Source organism: Marmota monax, unplaced genomic scaffold, assembly GCF_021218885.2.
Source record: "Marmota monax isolate L192 unplaced genomic scaffold, Marmota_monax_Labrador192_F-V1.1 WCK01_AAM20220418_F8-fsc00001, whole genome shotgun sequence".
Lineage (NCBI taxonomy): Eukaryota > Metazoa > Chordata > Mammalia > Rodentia > Sciuridae > Marmota > Marmota monax.
In genome coordinates this window covers 47,100,692-47,117,668 of record NW_026693777.1, presented here as the reverse complement: position 1 = coordinate 47,117,668, position 16,977 = coordinate 47,100,692, and the positions used below count along the sequence as shown (strand labels likewise).

Sequence of the window (16,977 nt, the reverse complement as noted above, 5' to 3'; positions counted from 1 at the left end):
GACCATAAAGCACTATTGCAAATAATAGCAGCCCCTAATTGAGCATTTATTATGCACCAGAAGAAATACTCTCTCTGTTCTTAGTATTGTGGTGATGTATATTTACCAACCTTAATGTGATTTCCTATATAGACTCTAGATTTCTTAAGTAGCCTCTCAATTTAATTTGTTTTTTTAAGTAGATTTTCCTATTGAGGTTTAAAAAAAATCTAAATGACTTAAAATGAATATCAGAGGACCTGGAAATTCTGTTTTTCTACATATTCACTTCTTTTGTTCAGATCAATCTCATACAATAAACTAGTTTAGGAGTGTAAATCTCCACTGGCTAAGTCAGGAATTAAGGTTCCAGACCTACAGAGTTAGAAGAACAACAGTGTCTCCATAGTCCTCCTCACCATCAATTCTACCCTCTCTATAAGGCGTTACAGGAGGAGGGGGAAGCAGAGTGTCTCATTTGCTCTTTTTCTTATTTTTAATATTATCATGTCAACAGTAAATTTATATACATAAAACTGTGGGAGACCAACCTAGCAGGTGACTGAGTTAACTCTCCTGTGGGAGGCCATCCTCGCACGTAATTTGAGTTACCTCCCTGGCTGGGTGAGAGGTGCTTAGACATAGCTGTGTCAGAGCTTTCCCCAACCTTCTCCAGGTCCCAGGGCTTGTCCGTGCAGAGGCGTGTCTGGCCACTGCCCTAAAGACCCAATCGTCGCCCCTGACCTTGGGATGCTGCCCCCCCCTTAACCTTCATTGGATGGGATTTTCCCTTGAATTTTTTGTTCCCCAATAAAAGTCCACTCCCTGGCGTGTTCTCTCTCTCTCTCTCTAGTCTCTTCTGTAAACCTTGCTATCACATTAGGTGGCTGGAGGTGGGAGATAGGAGAAGCCGTCCTGGAGCTGGTTTTAAAGGTAATTAGAGTCTTGTCTCTTTAATTTAAAACTCTGTTTACTCATGAATCGAACCTTCTTTAATGAAGCCAGCGCTGGTCGTGTGGCAGACTCCCCTGCTGGGCTATGTGGCATCAGGCACCCATGTTGCTAGCCTGCCCCGCTCTTCCAGGGTTCAAGTGACTGTGTCTTGCTACAGCCCCATGGATGGAGCTATGCTCACCTGTTCCTTTGTAATATAACCCCTTGTCCTGTTTAGGATAGAATGTTCCATGGAAGTGCCTTATGTGTGTCCCCTTCTCTTACTGTGCCCTTGAGTGTGGCCTACCTAGGTGTCAGTCAACCTGCTGACAGTGGACATCATGAAGATAGACTCAGCCCCCTGAAACCTGACCCCTTGCCTCATTTGAATAGCTTCTCCTCAATAAAAGGGGTCAGCGTGTGCTCTCGCTCTCTCTCTTCCTGCGGACCCTTAAGGTCAGAGGAGCTGTCACAGCGACCCCAAAGAAAAAGGTATTTGTGTCTCTTGTGTGGTTATTTTGCACAGCCCAGTTAGCCCAGTTTACCTGGAGTGACCCCTGAGCCTTTTAGTCTCGAACAGAAACCCGGCATAAAACTGAGTGATAATCATTTGAAATATCATCTACATTTTAGGATTATTAGTAAAAAAAAAAAAAAAGTGGCAAATGTTTATTCATTCAAATAACTTAGTCTTAAAATTCTCTTTTCATATGTTTATCTTGTTCAAAAAATGGTGATTCTTTCACTTCGGGGTTTTTCACAAAGCTTATTTGTTAATCTTAAGTATAGATATCAAAGTAGCCACCATTATTATTGCTTTATTCTCTATGTCATTAAAAAAGCATGATTTTTAATAAAGTAGGTATCAAACATTATTTCAGCACTCAGCTTTCCTTTTAAGATAAATTTATTTAAATTAGCTAGAATACATTAATCATGCTTTATTTAAAATAGCTAAAACTGGTATTTGCAATAGCTTTGCCAAATAATCCTTATTTCTTTCTTGAAATGTCCACTTTGAAGGGTTTCAGTTGCTACCTAGAAATAATTTCCAAAGATCCTTCAGACCAAAGGATGAAATTGCAACTGTGAAAAGTCTGGTTCTACTGCTGCCCAATGAAAACAATGACTTGAAAGAGAGTGCTGGAAGAAGAGTGAGCTTTCTTCATCACAAGGGAGGAGGGAGAAGATAGACTCCATCTTGCCATGAGCCACAGATCCAAAAGCTTATATGGAGTTTTGGGAGGTCTAATTTTAGCCATAGCCAGGTGGCACTGTATAGTCAGTTGTTGTTGCAGTAATCAACTCTCCTGACACGGTTTTGATGTTGTCCACGGGTCACACGGCTTTTCAGGCATTCCTGGTCCCTGTAAACCTAAAGAAAGATTACTGATGAAAAGGTCATATGACTGGTATTGTTCTTTGATGTTTTCCTTATTCTTCCTTCCAGGCATGGTTGACTTCATTGGTTAATTGTTTGGGGAGTGAGGCATAAAGGAGTGAGAGGAAACAGAATCAGTGAAAAACAAGAGTTCCCTGTTCCAGGAGCAAGTTAACCCGTTCAACAGCTTCAATTCCCCACTGTTGGTTTGTTCCATCACATAATCCTATGTGACTTGAGGGAAGGGGGTACCAACTCGATCTGGCTACTTCCTGCTGGACAGGGACATACTAGATGTTGACAGTGTATGGAACAAAGAGACCTGCCAATCAAAAAAAAATTTAATTCCCTATTTTGGCCTCTGGTTAGGGATGAAGCTTCCTATTCTAGTATCTCCTGACATTGGCCGCTGGTATAGCCCTTTGTATAATTTTGTCCTGTAGGTGGGACATCATCCCACAGTACATCAGTCCTATGCAGTTGTTTCTTTCCAAACCCATTAAGAGTTTTTGTTACCAAGAACTTCCCCAGAATCATGGTGCAAACCATCCACTTAGATTAAAAGCTGAATCATCAGTGATGGCCTTAAAGTCATCAGTGATGGCCTTAAGTTGGGTATATATGGCCTACAGGGCCAAAGAGAAAGTATCCACCTGTTGGCAACAGGTCCACCTTGGCCCCTGGAGCCCTACCTCCACTAGTTTGTTCTGCATGCCAGTGTGGCCAGCTCACAAGGCCATGGCGAACTTGCGGTTTTTCTGTTCCTGCTTATCCGTCTGAGACATATGTATCCCACGGGAATGCCTTGACCTTTTCTGGTCTGATGGACTTATTGTTAAGGGAGGTTTCGGTACCTGACAATAATAGATGTTGAAACTAAATTTCTCCCCCCTCCCTCCTGCTTTTGGGTAGTTTTCCACTTCTGCTGCTTGGGGTATAAAAAAAGGTGTGTTAGCAATAAAGGTTATTGACTCCTGGATGAAGAACCTTGGTGTCCTGTGTGTCTTTTAACCTCGCCGTCCCTCGCCGGACTCGGCTCCTTTGGCTGGACGCGGCAATTGGAGGTTCCCACTGAGATCCGGAAAGCAGGGGTAAGCGGACGGGGCTCACCTTCTAAGAAAGAAGGGGGAGGATTGGTTTAAAGATAATTTAAAGAGACAGGGTACGTACCATGGGTAACTCAACAGCGAAGGTTCGTCTGGCCAACGAACTGAAAGAGCTGTTAAATACACAAGGAACAGGAATAAAAACTAAGACTGCAACCGAATTCGTTGAAATTATTGCCCAGGCTTGTCCTTGGTTTCTGACAGGAGGATTTCTTAATAATAGTGACTGGGACCTGGTGAGGCATGACCTTCAGAAATTATTGAGGGACCGGGGCTCGGACAGTGTCCCAGTTGCCACCTTTTCCTTATGGAGGTTGGTAAAGGATGCTTTATTAACAGATAAAGTAAAGATCAAGGATCAGCTTGCTGAATGTGAACAGGCCCTTAATCAGGTGCAGGAAGAGCAAATGGCAGAATCCTTAAAGGATGAGGGTCCCCTTGAGGACTCAGGCTCGGAGGGTAGGAAACGCCTCCAGATTTCTAAGCCCAAAAAGGATCCTGAGGACCTCAGTTCTCTCTCTGAGGAAGAGGAGGGATTAGAAAGGGAGATAGAGGAACTAGAACATCGCCTTAAAAGGGCAAATGTGAGGGTGCCTAGGGCCCCCTCAATTGCCGCACCTCCTCCCTATAATCCTGATTGGAATGAGGACGCCCCTACTAGACGGGCGGGGGTCCACTGGGGTTCTAGAGCGGCTCAGGTTTTTCCAGTGATTGAAAACGCCGATGCTGATGGACAGCCGGCCAGAGCCCATGTCCCCCTAGCCTTCAAGGACATAAAACAGCTTAAGGAGGCGGTCATTAATTATGGACCTCATGCCCCTTTCACATTGACCCTCTTCGAGTCCTTCTCAGCCAGTCAACTGATACCCAATGATTGGCAGCAACTTTGCAGGGCTGTGTTATCTGGAGGGGATTTCTTATTGTGGAAAAGTGAATATCATGAAAGGTGCCGCGAGCTGGCTCAGATTAACCTGAATGCGGGCCATCAACGGCGAAATGCTGAAATGTTGACAGGAACTGGGCAGTATGCCACCATAGGCCAACAAATTAATTACGACCCAGGTGTTTATGCTCAAATAGCCTCAGCTGCAGTCCATGCCTGGAAAGCCCTGCCCATTTCTAAGACTGAAGCAAAAATTTCCAAGATCTCTCAAGGACCCTCTGAACCTTATTCGGACTTTATAGCCCGCCTAATGCAGGCTGCTGGAAAAATATTCCCTAATCTAGAACAGGCTATGCCACTTATTAGACAACTGGCATATGAAAACGCTAACACTTACTGCCAAAATGCTATTAAGTCCTCCCGGGCCAAAAGTATAGATGACATGATTCGAGCATGCAAAGATATAGATGGGCCTCATATTACTGGTCAGGTTTTGGCTGCTGCCCTTAAGACTGGAATGCAAAAAGCTGATAACAGGGGAACCCGCTCTAAGGGGTGTTTTAAATGTGGGAAAGAGGGACATATAAGGAGAAACTGCCCGGAAAGGAGCGAGGGTGCTGGCAGAGGGATGCCTGAAATTTGTCCTAGATGTCATAAAGGAAATCATTGGAGCAGTGAGTGCAGGTCAAAGTTTGACATCCAGGGTAACCCAATACCGTCGGGAAACGGGAGCAGGGGCCCGCCCCGGGCCCCGGAAGCCAAAGTGTACGGGGCAGTGCAGGGACAAAACAGTGCCCCAGGGAGTGGGCGTCTCCGCCGCCTCCCACTGACCAACCCCTTTCTATCTGGGAACTCCCCAGGGGAACACCAGGAAGCGCAGGACATGCAGATTACGCAGATAGATTATTCTCTGCCCTTGTCATTTATAGTTCTACCTTCTAAAATTACTCCCACAGGAGTGTTCTGGCAAACGGGTCCCATTTATTGGGTCCACTTGCCGGCTTCTAACCCCCGGGTATTGACTCCCTTTTATGAGCTAGTTATTAACTTAATTTGGAAGGCTAAATATTTGGGTGATGCATTGTTTGGAAAAACCTTTGACATACTTATTCAACCTTACACTCAAGATATGATACACAAGTTACAACAAGAACATGACCTTTGGTGTCTTTTCCTGTGCAGCTTCAAGGGTCAGATTGATAATCACTTCCCTAAACATAGACTTTTGGAGGGCTTTAAAAGGTGTCCCATTATCTTCCCAAAGATTATGAAAAGGGAACCTATTCCAAAGGCCCAAACTGTATATACAGATGGGGCCAAAAATGGATTTGCCGTCGTTTTTGATGGATCTCAAATTCTCCGACAACCTGTGTCAGGTCAGTCGGCCCAAAAGGCAGAAGTTGAAGCTTTAATCATAGCTCTCAAAGTCTATAGCTCTATTCCTCTTAATGTATATACTGACAGCTTGTATGTAGCCAATCTGGCTCTAGTCATAGAAACAGCATCATATATTGGAAAGCAATCCACCATCACAGAACAACTACAGGTAGTTCAGCTTCTCATTTGGGCTAGACGAGATCCTTTATACATTGGCCACATCCGAAGCCATTCAGGGCTCCCTGGACCTTTGTCAGAGGGCAACGCAAAAGCAGACGCTGCTACTCATGCTGTTGGCCTTTCCTGTGTGACGACCAAATATGATAAGGCCTTACAATTCCATAACAAATTTCATTTAAATGCACAGTCTTTACGCTTCCACACAGGATGTTCACGAGACCAAGCTTTACAGATTGTCTCATTATGTCCAACCTGTGCACCATTTATTCATTCTCCTTCCCTTGGGGTTAATCCAAGAGGACTACAACCTAATGATGTCTGGCAAACTGATGTTACACACTTCCCTAGCTTTGGTAAGCTCTCCTTTATACATGTTTCCACTGACACATATTCTGGCTTCATTTTTGCCACCTTACATACTGGAGAGAAGGCTAAGGATGTAATCAGTCATCTTCTAAAAGCCTTTTCCTCCATGGGCACCCCACGATGCCTCAAAACCGATAATGGTCCCGCATATGTAAGCCAGGCGGTTCAACGGTTTTGCACCCAATGGGAAATTAATCATAAGACTGGAATCCCTTATAATCCACAGGGACAAGCTATCGTGGAACGAGCCCATCAACATTTAAAAACTTATTTACAAAAAACAAAAGAGGGGGAGATATACCGGAATTGTCAGGGACCACAAGCACTTCTAAGCATAACCTTATTTACTTTAAATTTTTTACTCACTGACACTGGAGGGCGCACGGCTGCACAACGCCACTTTTCCCCTCCCACTGTACAAGATGCTCAAATAAGGTGGAAAGATTTATCCACCGGAAAGTGGCAACCCCCGGCTCCACTCTTAGCTAGAGTGAGGGGAGCTGTATGTGTTTTTCCCCCAGGAACTGAGAAGCCCATTTGGATCCCGGAGCGCTGCACCAGACCGGTGAATGAAAATTCAAGACAAAATGAAGTTCCCAAGATGGCTGATCCTGCCGCTGTTGTTCTCACCCCTTCAAGTGAGTGCCGAGACACACCTCATGAGCTGGACCCCTCTTGTGGCATTCCTTCTGGACAGGTTTGCTGAAGGAGGGCTTGACCCCCCACCTGGGAATATTCATGAATATCTTTTTGGAGCCCCTTGTGAGTGTAAGGGAGGGCCCCGGCACTCGGCCCCCTCTGGTTATATCCAGAGCATTGATTGTGGGACTAAAGTAGCCTACATGGCGGCTGAACTCAATGAAAACATCGGAGGATTTAAGCAACCAAAATGGGTATGTGTTAATAAGCCCGGACTTGTTGTCCCTAATCCGACCGAGACTCTTGGAAGCTGTCCCGCCACTTGTCATTACACCCCGGCAATGCACATCTCCTGTTATACATCGGCCTCAATTTGTGTTAATAATCAAGGAAAACAGTATTTTGAGGCCATCCTAACTAACACCCGTGGAGAATGGGGGACCACTTATAATTATATTCCTTTTCTTGGTGACCGGGGAGGGGAAGGCATCACGACTCGGTTAACGGAGGCGGGATGTGAGGGCGTCGTGGGTAAACCTTCCTGCTGGCCCATGCAGGCCCCTATCGGAGTCTCTGATGGAGGGGGACCCACTGATGCTATCAAACACCTTCAGGTGATTAAGCTTTTAAAGCCGGAGATCCCTAAGCCTACATACCACCCCTTGATATTGCCCAAATCCCAGTTTCCTGATTTAGATGCCAATACATTAGATATCCTAGAAACTACCTTTTCTTTACTTAACAGTTCCAACCCTACCCTTGCTGGTGATTGCTGGCTCTGCATGACGGCAGGTGCAGTCATGCCATTGGCGGTTCCCATCAATTATACCATTGATGATGACAACACATGTCAATCTGGGCTACCCTTTAAGGTGCAGCCTCTAGGTGGTTTTATGTCATGCCTTCTGGGCATGATGCAAAATAATACCTATGATGTTGATGTTGGAATCTCTTCCTTTGGAAACTGCTCATTAGTAAAGAATTACTCCTCACCTACTCCGCCCATTTGTCCCCCTAATGGTACAGTTTTTATGTGTGGTGGAAATTTAGCTTTTCCCAGGCTCCCAGCAAATTGGACTGGTGGTTGCGTTCTGGCATTACTGCTTCCTGATATCACGATTATCTCAGGAGATGAACCCCTACCCATTCCTAGCCTAGACATCTTAGTTAGAAGACACAAGAGAGCTGTGCAGGCCTTACCACTCCTTGTTGGCCTTGGAATAACCGCTGCTGTGGGTACAGGCACGGCAGGATTGGGTACGGCTATACATTCTTACCGCCGCCTATCTCAACAGCTTATAGATGATGTGCAAACCCTGTCGGGAACCATTAAAGACTTACAAGACCAGATAGACTCTCTAGCAGAAGTAGTTCTTCAGAACAGGCGGGGTTTAGACTTGCTTACTGCCAATCAAGGGGGAATTTGTTTAGCCCTTGGGGAGAGGTGCTGTTTTTATGCTAACAAATCTGGCATAGTTCGCACAAAAATTAAACAACTCCAAGAAGACCTAGAAAAAAGGAGGAGGGAATTATTTGAGAACCCTCTCTGGACTGGACTTAATGGATTTTTGCCTTATCTTCTTCCCTTATTGGAACCATTGTTAGGCCTCCTTCTAGTAGTGGCAATAGGACCCTGCATTGTAAATAAGATAGTACAATTCATTAAGGATCAAATTAATATCTTAGCCTCTAAGCCAATACAGGTTCACTATCAACGCTTGAAGATGGATGATCGCCTCTCTGAGATATACTTCAGACCTATCCGAAGATGAGTGTCCTCCTTAAAAGAAGAACTCCTGCCATATCTTTTCTCTATGCATACCTCTCCCTCTTGCTTTCCTGTACTAGGATCTTTGCTGTCTAATCTCTCGGTCCAATCACATCTGCCATTCGGCGGTGACGGTCATGGGTCCTGTAGGTGGAGACGGTTAAGCGTTTACCGCAATAGTGTCTTGATAGGTCATAACACCTTGAGCTGATCTTGTAGTACCCAGTGACGGGCAACTTTCACGCTTGCTGTGCGACCTAAGCCAGGGAATCGGGGCCTTCCCAGAGACGGGTAAGCATCGCAAGGGCTGTGAACGACCTAAGACAGGGGCTACTTGATTCCCACTGGCATGCAAAAACAAAAGAGGGGGACTTGTTGGCAACAGGTCCACCTTGGCCCCTGGAGCCCTACCTCCACTAGTTTGTTCTGCATGCCAGTGTGGCCAGCTCACAAGGCCATGGCGAACTTGCGGTTTTTCTGTTCCTGCTTATCCGTCTGAGACATATGTATCCCACGGGAATGCCTTGACCTTTTCTGGTCTGATGGACTTATTGTTAAGGGAGGTTTCGGTACCTGACAATAATAGATGTTGAAACTAAATTTCTCCCCCCTCCCTCCTGCTTTTGGGTAGTTTTCCACTTCTGCTGCTTGGGGTATAAAAAAAGGTGTGTTAGCAATAAAGGTTATTGACTCCTGGATGAAGAACCTTGGTGTCCTGTGTGTCTTTTAACCTCGCCGTCCCTCGCCGGACTCGGCTCCTTTGGCTGGACGCGGCATCCACCAAAACTTTTATAAGTAAAAAGTTACCTGAGGCTCGGGGCATTTGTGTAAAGTCTATCTGCTAGTCCTCACTAAGGAATTCTCCTTGGTATTGAGTTCCTATCATTGGCAGTCTTTAAATTGTTTTAAGCACAGATTAGGCAGCCTGGTGTTATGAGTCCACACAAAAGTCAGGAAGCCAGTTCCCCATTGTCAGTTGTTCCCAATGGAAATCCTGTGAGAAAATGTAGATTGGGTATATAAGATCCATGGGAGCCCCAAGGTCCCTTCACTTCTCATGAGAATATCCATTCCTCCCCACCATCTGGAGAGCTGATTTCCTCATATCGTTGTCTCATTCTTATTTTTTGGTTTGTTTGTTTGTTTGGTTGGTTGGTTTGGGTTTTTTGTTTTGTTTTGGACATTTATTTTTCCAATAACCTTCCTCCTTATAATAGGTACACTGATTTTTGCTTAAGGGGTTCTTACCTCTTACAATCTCACAGATTGTCCCCTTCTCCCAGTGATCCCTGCTTTACCTCCCAAATCTGCTATCAGAAAAGCAAAGTTTGTCTGGCATCTTCTTGATTCATGTGTTGTTCCTGCCATTGTAAACCTTAAATGTAATATCTGCAAGCTGAGAGGGATTCATACTCAGAGCCCCTTCCAGGTTTTGTAATTTTTTTCAAATGCCCAAATCACTTTGTCCTATGAAAATTAAATTGACCATCATAAATTTTCAGTCTTCAGGGTCTGCATTTGTATAGCACCTGTAGTCATGGTATATTCTCTCTAGAAATGCTGATGGGTCCTCATCATTGGGATTCTATGCAGGCTTGGTGGTAGGGATCCCCTCTTTTGCTGCTAAAGTCTTAGCAGTGTCCTCCAGATATATTTTTTGAGGCTCCTCTCTGAATATCTATTACCAACATCTATTCATTCCCCATAAGAATAACATTCATTTAGGTATGGACATTGCCCCAGGATGGGTAATACATAGTCAAAATGGACAAAAAGAGCTCAGTCATTCATGTGGGATCCTTTTGATTATAGAGGATTGTTTTTTCCAAATAAAAATGATAGAAATACAAAATGGATTCCACTTCCAAATATACCTAACTGGTTTCCCCTGAGCATTTGCTTTTATATGATACTGACATAATGGAAATTGCCTGGTTTCAGGTGTTATTCCCTATCCAAATTGTATTTCTTGTCTTGTTCAATGGGGAGAAACCCCATATGGTGCTCCAACAACCTCAGAGTACATTTCATATTCTGATCCATATGAGGGTTGTATGTTTAGTTCTGTGGGAAACAGAGCTAATGACTCCATAACCTGTGGAGGTGCTACAGAGTACTTAGGACAAAGGGCTCCCTCTGGACAGAGATTAAGGACTGAACCAGTGTTGAGTCTTCTTCCTCATTCTCTGTTTTACTATCAGGTAGTATCCATTTTTCCTGCTCTGTTCTTTGAACCATAACAAAATCCTGCTTACCTCCTCTCTTATCCTGAAATAAAAGCATAAAAACCTGCACATAAGGGATCTCATCATTCTTTCCTTCCTTTTTGCAGAATAGGTCTAACAGCAAAATGGTATAGTAGTTAAGGGAGCCATTTATCAGTCATTCCTCCTCTGACCCAATGCATATTGAAGCCCAAGGCAGTATTGCAGTAAAAATCTTTTTCTTTGTCATAGTACTGTAGCTATAGTCAACCCACTTATTCAGAATTAAGCCCAGAGGGCCCTTGTTGGGAACTAAGGGAACATTTCCCATAGTGCAGCAACATAGAAGCAATGACAGAGCAGAAACAAATACACTGAGAAAACAGAAATGAAACCAGAAATTCAGACCACAAACAGGATGCAGATAAAGTCCTGTAATTATTCCCCCTCTTGAGGAGAACTCATCAATTACCCTCACTCCTTTCCTGCCGGGAGAGGAGAAATAGCACCCAGATGGAGGGGATCAGAGCTCTCCAGCATGCACCTTGAGATAACTAACTCTACTCCAGAGACAATCTGTCGACTTACCCAGGAGCTGTTTCCTCACACTATCCCAAGGGACATAAGATGTAACCAGCAATGGGGTGGGGAAATACGATGTAACCAACAGTGGGATGGGAAAATATGTCCCAGTGGCCACAGGAACTAATCCCAATATTCCCCAATCATAGGCACATCAGCCACATTTGTAACTGAAGGCCAGTTCTTCTACTGCCCCATGAAGCCAATGACTTGAAAGACAGTGACAGAAGAGCAAGCTTTATTGGCAACAAGCCAGCAAGTGGAAGATGGAGGGCTTTTACCCAAATTCCATCTTGCCATGGGTCACAGCACGAAAGTTTTATGGCATTTCTGGGGGCCTAATTTTAGCCATAGCCAGGTCGCACTGGATGGTCATTTGTCGTTACAGTATTCAACTCCCCTGACATGATTTTGATGTTGTCTTCAGGTCACCAGGTGTTTCAGGCATTCCTGATCCCTGTAAACCTAAAGAAAGATTACTTATGAAGAGGTCACATGACTGGAATTGTTCTTTGATGTTTTTCTTATTCTTCCTTTCAGGCAAGTCTGACTTTCCTGGTTAATTATTTGAAAGTGAGGTGTAAGGTAGTGAGGGGAAACAGTGAAAAACAGACTCACTGGTTCCAGGAGCGAGTTAACCCATTCAGTAGCTTCGAGATGATATTTTTTTTAAAGAGAGAGAGAGAGAGAGAATTTTTTAATATTTATTTTTTAGTTTTAGGTGAACACAACATCTTTATTTTATTTTTATGTGGTACTGAGGATCGAACCCAGTGCCCCGTGCATGCCAGGTGAGCGTGCTACTGCTTGAGCCACATCCCCAGCCCTCAAGATGATATATAAAATTCAATTTCTTTATAATGAGGTTGATAATGCTAAGAGTTCAGAGTCTCTAATTTCTTTTTTAATTTAAAAGTGCCAGTGGATCAAGTAATTTCTAAATTATTGCCCTAGTCTTTGGCCTTCCTATAAATTTCTTGTCAACATGCGAAATTTCTATCTTTAAAACTAATTATTCACTTACCTTCATCTTAAAGCATGTTTTCTAAACTTCTTATTTAATTTACTAGATGAAAGAGTATGTTTATAATCATTAATTTCTGTAAACAGTTAATAATTTCAGAATGTCATTTTTTTCTTCTGAGAAAAGTTTTAGTCAAGAAGTCTCTATTATGTGTGACCAGAGAAAAGAGTAGACTTTTAATTTACTAAATAAAGAGATAAACACAGTCTACGTGGTTTTCATCATAAGCTTAGTAAAATTAATTCCTTAATGTCAATAACTGCTGTAGGATTTTGTCAGTCCTGGTTGCCCTCAGTTTCATCCTCAAATCCTCCCCTGCACCACTGTCTATCACAAGGGCCATTGTTCCCCATTCCTTGTGCAAACTTGCCTCCAACTGGTTTAGGCTAGTAGACACACTGGTAGAGACTGGAGGCTGGGAGGTTTCAAGGGGAGCATAAAAGAGAAATCAAGGTATTTCTTCATTTTTGCCTCATGAGGCAATTGAAGCCATGACTGTCTGCCACCAGGTTCCAGCTCCTGAGAGTCTCATTAAGATTCCAGCTTTGTCAGATATAAGCCAGGGTTCAGTAAGGAAAGAGAACCTCACAGTGATTTGAACAGGCAGAGTTTAATATAAATAATTATTTACTATAACAGACATTGGAGTAATGCAGAATTGGCCAGTAAGAAACAGAGAAATCCTTATTCCCACAGTGTTTTTTCAGCGCCCTCTAGTGACAAAGCTTAACATCTTGTCAACTGACAAATATTAACAGGGTCTATATTTGTTTTCTATTGCTGTGTAACATATTACTACTAACTTAGTGATTTAAACAACACAAATTTATTATCTCACAGATTCTTTGGCTTAGGAATTTGGCATATTTTGTCTGGGTCTTCTGTGGAAGTCTCATAAGGCTGAAATCAAGGTGTCAGCCGGGTACATCCTCATGCGGAGGCTCAACTAAGAAATGATTCTCTTCCAAGCTCATTCAGGTCAATGGCAGAATTCTATACCTTCAGGTGTAGGAATTAAGTCCCTGTTTTCTTGATAACTGCTGACTGGGAACCATGCTCAGCTAGAAGCCACTCTGCCATATGGCCCCCTCCACACACCCTCTTAAGTTCTGAGTCTCCTCTTTTAAGCAAGCACCTGCTTCAGGCAGACCCACCAAGGGAAATCACCCTTCTGATAATCTCAGAGTCAGCTGATTTGGGATATCTTCCCCTTTGTCATCACCGGAGCAAAATCTGTCAGATTCACAGTCCCACCTACTCTCAAGGGAAAGGGACTACCCAGGACATATATTACAGAGGAGAGAATCTGAGGGCATTTCAGAATCATGCCTACTGTCAATGAAGAATGGATATGGCATAGAGAAGCAATAAATTGACAACTGGCACACCAGGTAAACTTAGCCCCTGGGATCCAGCTAAGGGGAAGACTGCCTGTAGTCACTAACCCCTGGGTTGCCTCACCAGCCCCTGTTGATTTTTTGGTTCTTCTGTCATCTATGAACAATTCCCAAAAATAAACTCTTCATTTAAAATACTGAGAATTATTTCAGTATTTCTAGTTAAACCATTACTAACACAAAGTTTCTTTGGTGTCTTTTCACCCAGGCAACATGGGCTAAAACCATAAGAACAGCAATGTTTGTAAATGTAATGGTGATCTGAACTACTTGCTTGGGCCATCTGCCCCTGTTTATACCCAAGCCAGATGTGCCACTTGTGGGTTGCTGTTAGACTTGCCTGACTTTATGATTTAGTGGGCCTTACAGAATCCAGAAAAGTGCCCATAATAGGCAACATTAGCCACAAGGATATATGATGTTACATAATAGCTGCTCTTTTTCTAGCAAGGCCTGGTAGCACACAAGGAACTGATTTTCAGAAGGTCTATAAGTTTGGAGCAGATTGTTCCAAATTTTAGGGTCTATGTGGTGATTCTCCTATTGGGGCTTGACATAAATTGCATAAGACCTCTATTCCCACCACCAATACATCCAACATCATAGGATCTTCCAGGTATGAAGGCCCAAGAAACAGTGCTTCTTGCACCATGGACTGGACCTGCCACAGAGCCATGTCCAGCTCTGGAAAACTTTCTGTAATTACTCAGTCAATAGGTTGAGTGTAACATATGCTGCTTCCATGACCCAAAGAGATTTTCCAGGTATTGTGCTTCCTTCTCAGTGGAAGGTACAGACACAGTTATTTGTCCTTTCTTTTAAAAAGAATGTCCTTACATGCCCGGACTTCTAGACCTCTACAAACTTCACAGATGTTGTAGGACACTGAATCTTCATGGGGTTTATTTCCCACCCTCTGAAGCACAGGTGTTCTTCCAAGGCACTAGCATACTGGAGACTTTTCACTTATTCAGTCTAATGAAGTCATACTTACAATAAACCAATATGATATTCCATATCTCCAGGTGATCCAAACCTCTATTATATTATATGAAAGGATGGAAAAGTTAACATAGCCTTTGAGCAGAAACATACATTTATATTTACTGTGTCCATTACCACATGAATGCAAACTGATTCTTGTTATCTTCTTTACTAGTATGGAAAAATGCATTCATCATTCTGTACCTAAAACCATGCTAATCTTCTCTGACAAGGATGCATCTGGTGTAGCAGACATCATCCATTGGACTGTGTATCTGAAAACTGACTCAGATACAGAAGCTGAACAATAACCCATGACTTTCTCTTTATGCAGCTGCCCTCAACCTCCTATTCATTCATTCTTGATTTCTTTTTATTTTTCAGAATAAGCAATCATCAAAACACTCACTATCCATCCATCTTACTCCTAGACCCATGATCTCTTGACCAGCTCTTTATGTGTCACACTCCTCTGAAGGATACTCTATCCTCATGCCTTTTATGATAATTGCACCCACTTTTCTTTTGATAGTTTACATACTATTGTTTGACCTTTGTTACTTTAGGATCATCCACATGACCATGAGGGAATCCAGTTTTATAACTATGTATCTTACTTCTGTAACCCTGGCCTACATAAGACAGTCACTACTGAGTTTCTCAATGATTTGTCTGTCCCTTTTATCAGCACATTACTTATCAATTTAATAAATATAATATCACCTGTATCTTTCTCCACATTATAATCATAGCATATCCACTCTAGAAAGCACATCTTTGAGTCTTTTAACTCTTTACTATCTTCCAGAACAATCTGATTTTCTATTGCACTCTTAAATCTTCCTCAAACCTATTGCTGCAGGAAGTTAACCCAAATTCTCATTGTGTTAAATCCTGTGTTATAGAATGCTCCCTCATTCATAAATTCTTTTTTATCCAACCTTATATCTCACCCACATTGATCCAGCATCCTTAGAATTCAGTCCTATATATATTCTCCCAGCTCCTGCCTGCCAATATATACTGGCTAGATCCTGCAGCCCCTTTAGCCTGTGACTCACTCCCTTAACACCTGAGGGAAGTGCTGGGTTACACTGTTTCCTGGTCTTAGTAATTAATCTTGTGGCCAGGTGAGGAGATGAGGTTTGATGAGGGGAATGGTACATGTATCTTCTAAGACAAAGGCTCTACATCAACTTCAAGTAAAGTGGGATCCTTTGACAGGAAGGACTTGTATGTTTTTTCAGCCCCAGGGGATCCAAGGAAATCAGAAGATTCAAGAATTTCAAGTTTACCAAACCAATTTTCCCCACTTAAAGTTTCAGGGTACTACTCTGCCCCAATGAAGAACATAATATTGGTGTAACAAACCATCCTGGAATGGCTGAGAATTCACTGTTCTGTGGAGCTTTGTAACTATTATAGTCCTGGGTCAGATCATCAACTTTTTTTTTTTTTTTTTTTTTTGCCATCTGGCTGCAGGATTTGAGAGTCTACTTACATGCTGCCAAGGAGGCTGTCTGACTTTCACATTTCATCTTGAATTGGACATTAATCACTGTCTGCCTTTCATTATTTTTTCTCAGGCCCCTCAATAGCATACAGCAAGAGCCATTTGATTCTATGGTCCTTGTAATTACTACCTTCTCCAAACATCTCAAACACCTGAGTTATTATACCATTCCCTTCCACTGGTGCCCTATCCCAGTTTACTGCCAGTGAATGTTTTAATAATTGTGCAACTGCAGAATGCCAGGCACTATTAGTATTCTACGTACTACCAGTGATGGAATCCCTATTGCTAGCCAGCCAGAGGGCTGTCATTGCTAGCACAGCGTGAGACCAACTGTCCTAGATAGGATTTCCCAGGAAACAGATTCTGAGGCAGGGATTTGCATGCAGAAGGTTTATTGAAGGGTACTTCAGGAACAATACCTGTAAGGGAGTGAAGGAAGTAGGACTGGGTATCAGAAGAAGAGTTAACCATTAGGACTTGCAGCACAAAGCCTGGATATCCTTTGGAAAGTTTTGGAGCTGCAAAGACCCTTCAAGTTGTCTCAAATAGAGACAACTGATTTCCTTTAGACTCCTTTTCTGTCATCTTCCCCTTCCCATCCACTTGAACAATAGCCTGTTTCCTCCCCAGCACTCTTCTCAGTCCACACTTTCTTCTT

The 16,977-nt window shown here is 43.1% G+C and overlaps 1 protein-coding gene across 1 annotated transcript; it reads left to right on the top strand.

The window, feature by feature from the left end:
• The first annotated feature begins 3,273 nt into the window (after positions 1 to 3,273).
• Positions 3,274 to 9,128, top strand: LOC131424829 (syncytin-1-like). The gene is made up of 2 exons (XM_058584772.1): positions 3,274 to 3,384; positions 6,727 to 9,128. Exon 2 carries the CDS (start codon positions 6,775 to 6,777, stop codon positions 8,614 to 8,616), a length of 1,842 nt encoding a protein of 613 aa, XP_058440755.1. The 5' UTR covers positions 3,274 to 3,384; positions 6,727 to 6,774; the 3' UTR covers positions 8,617 to 9,128.
• Positions 9,129 to 16,977: the final 7,849 nt, after the last annotated feature.

Excerpts from the sequence above, each read along its gene's own strand:
- LOC131424829 (XM_058584772.1), top strand. The coding sequence starts at position 6,775 with ATGAAAATTCAAGACAAAATGAAGTTCCCAAGATGGCTGATCCTGCCG.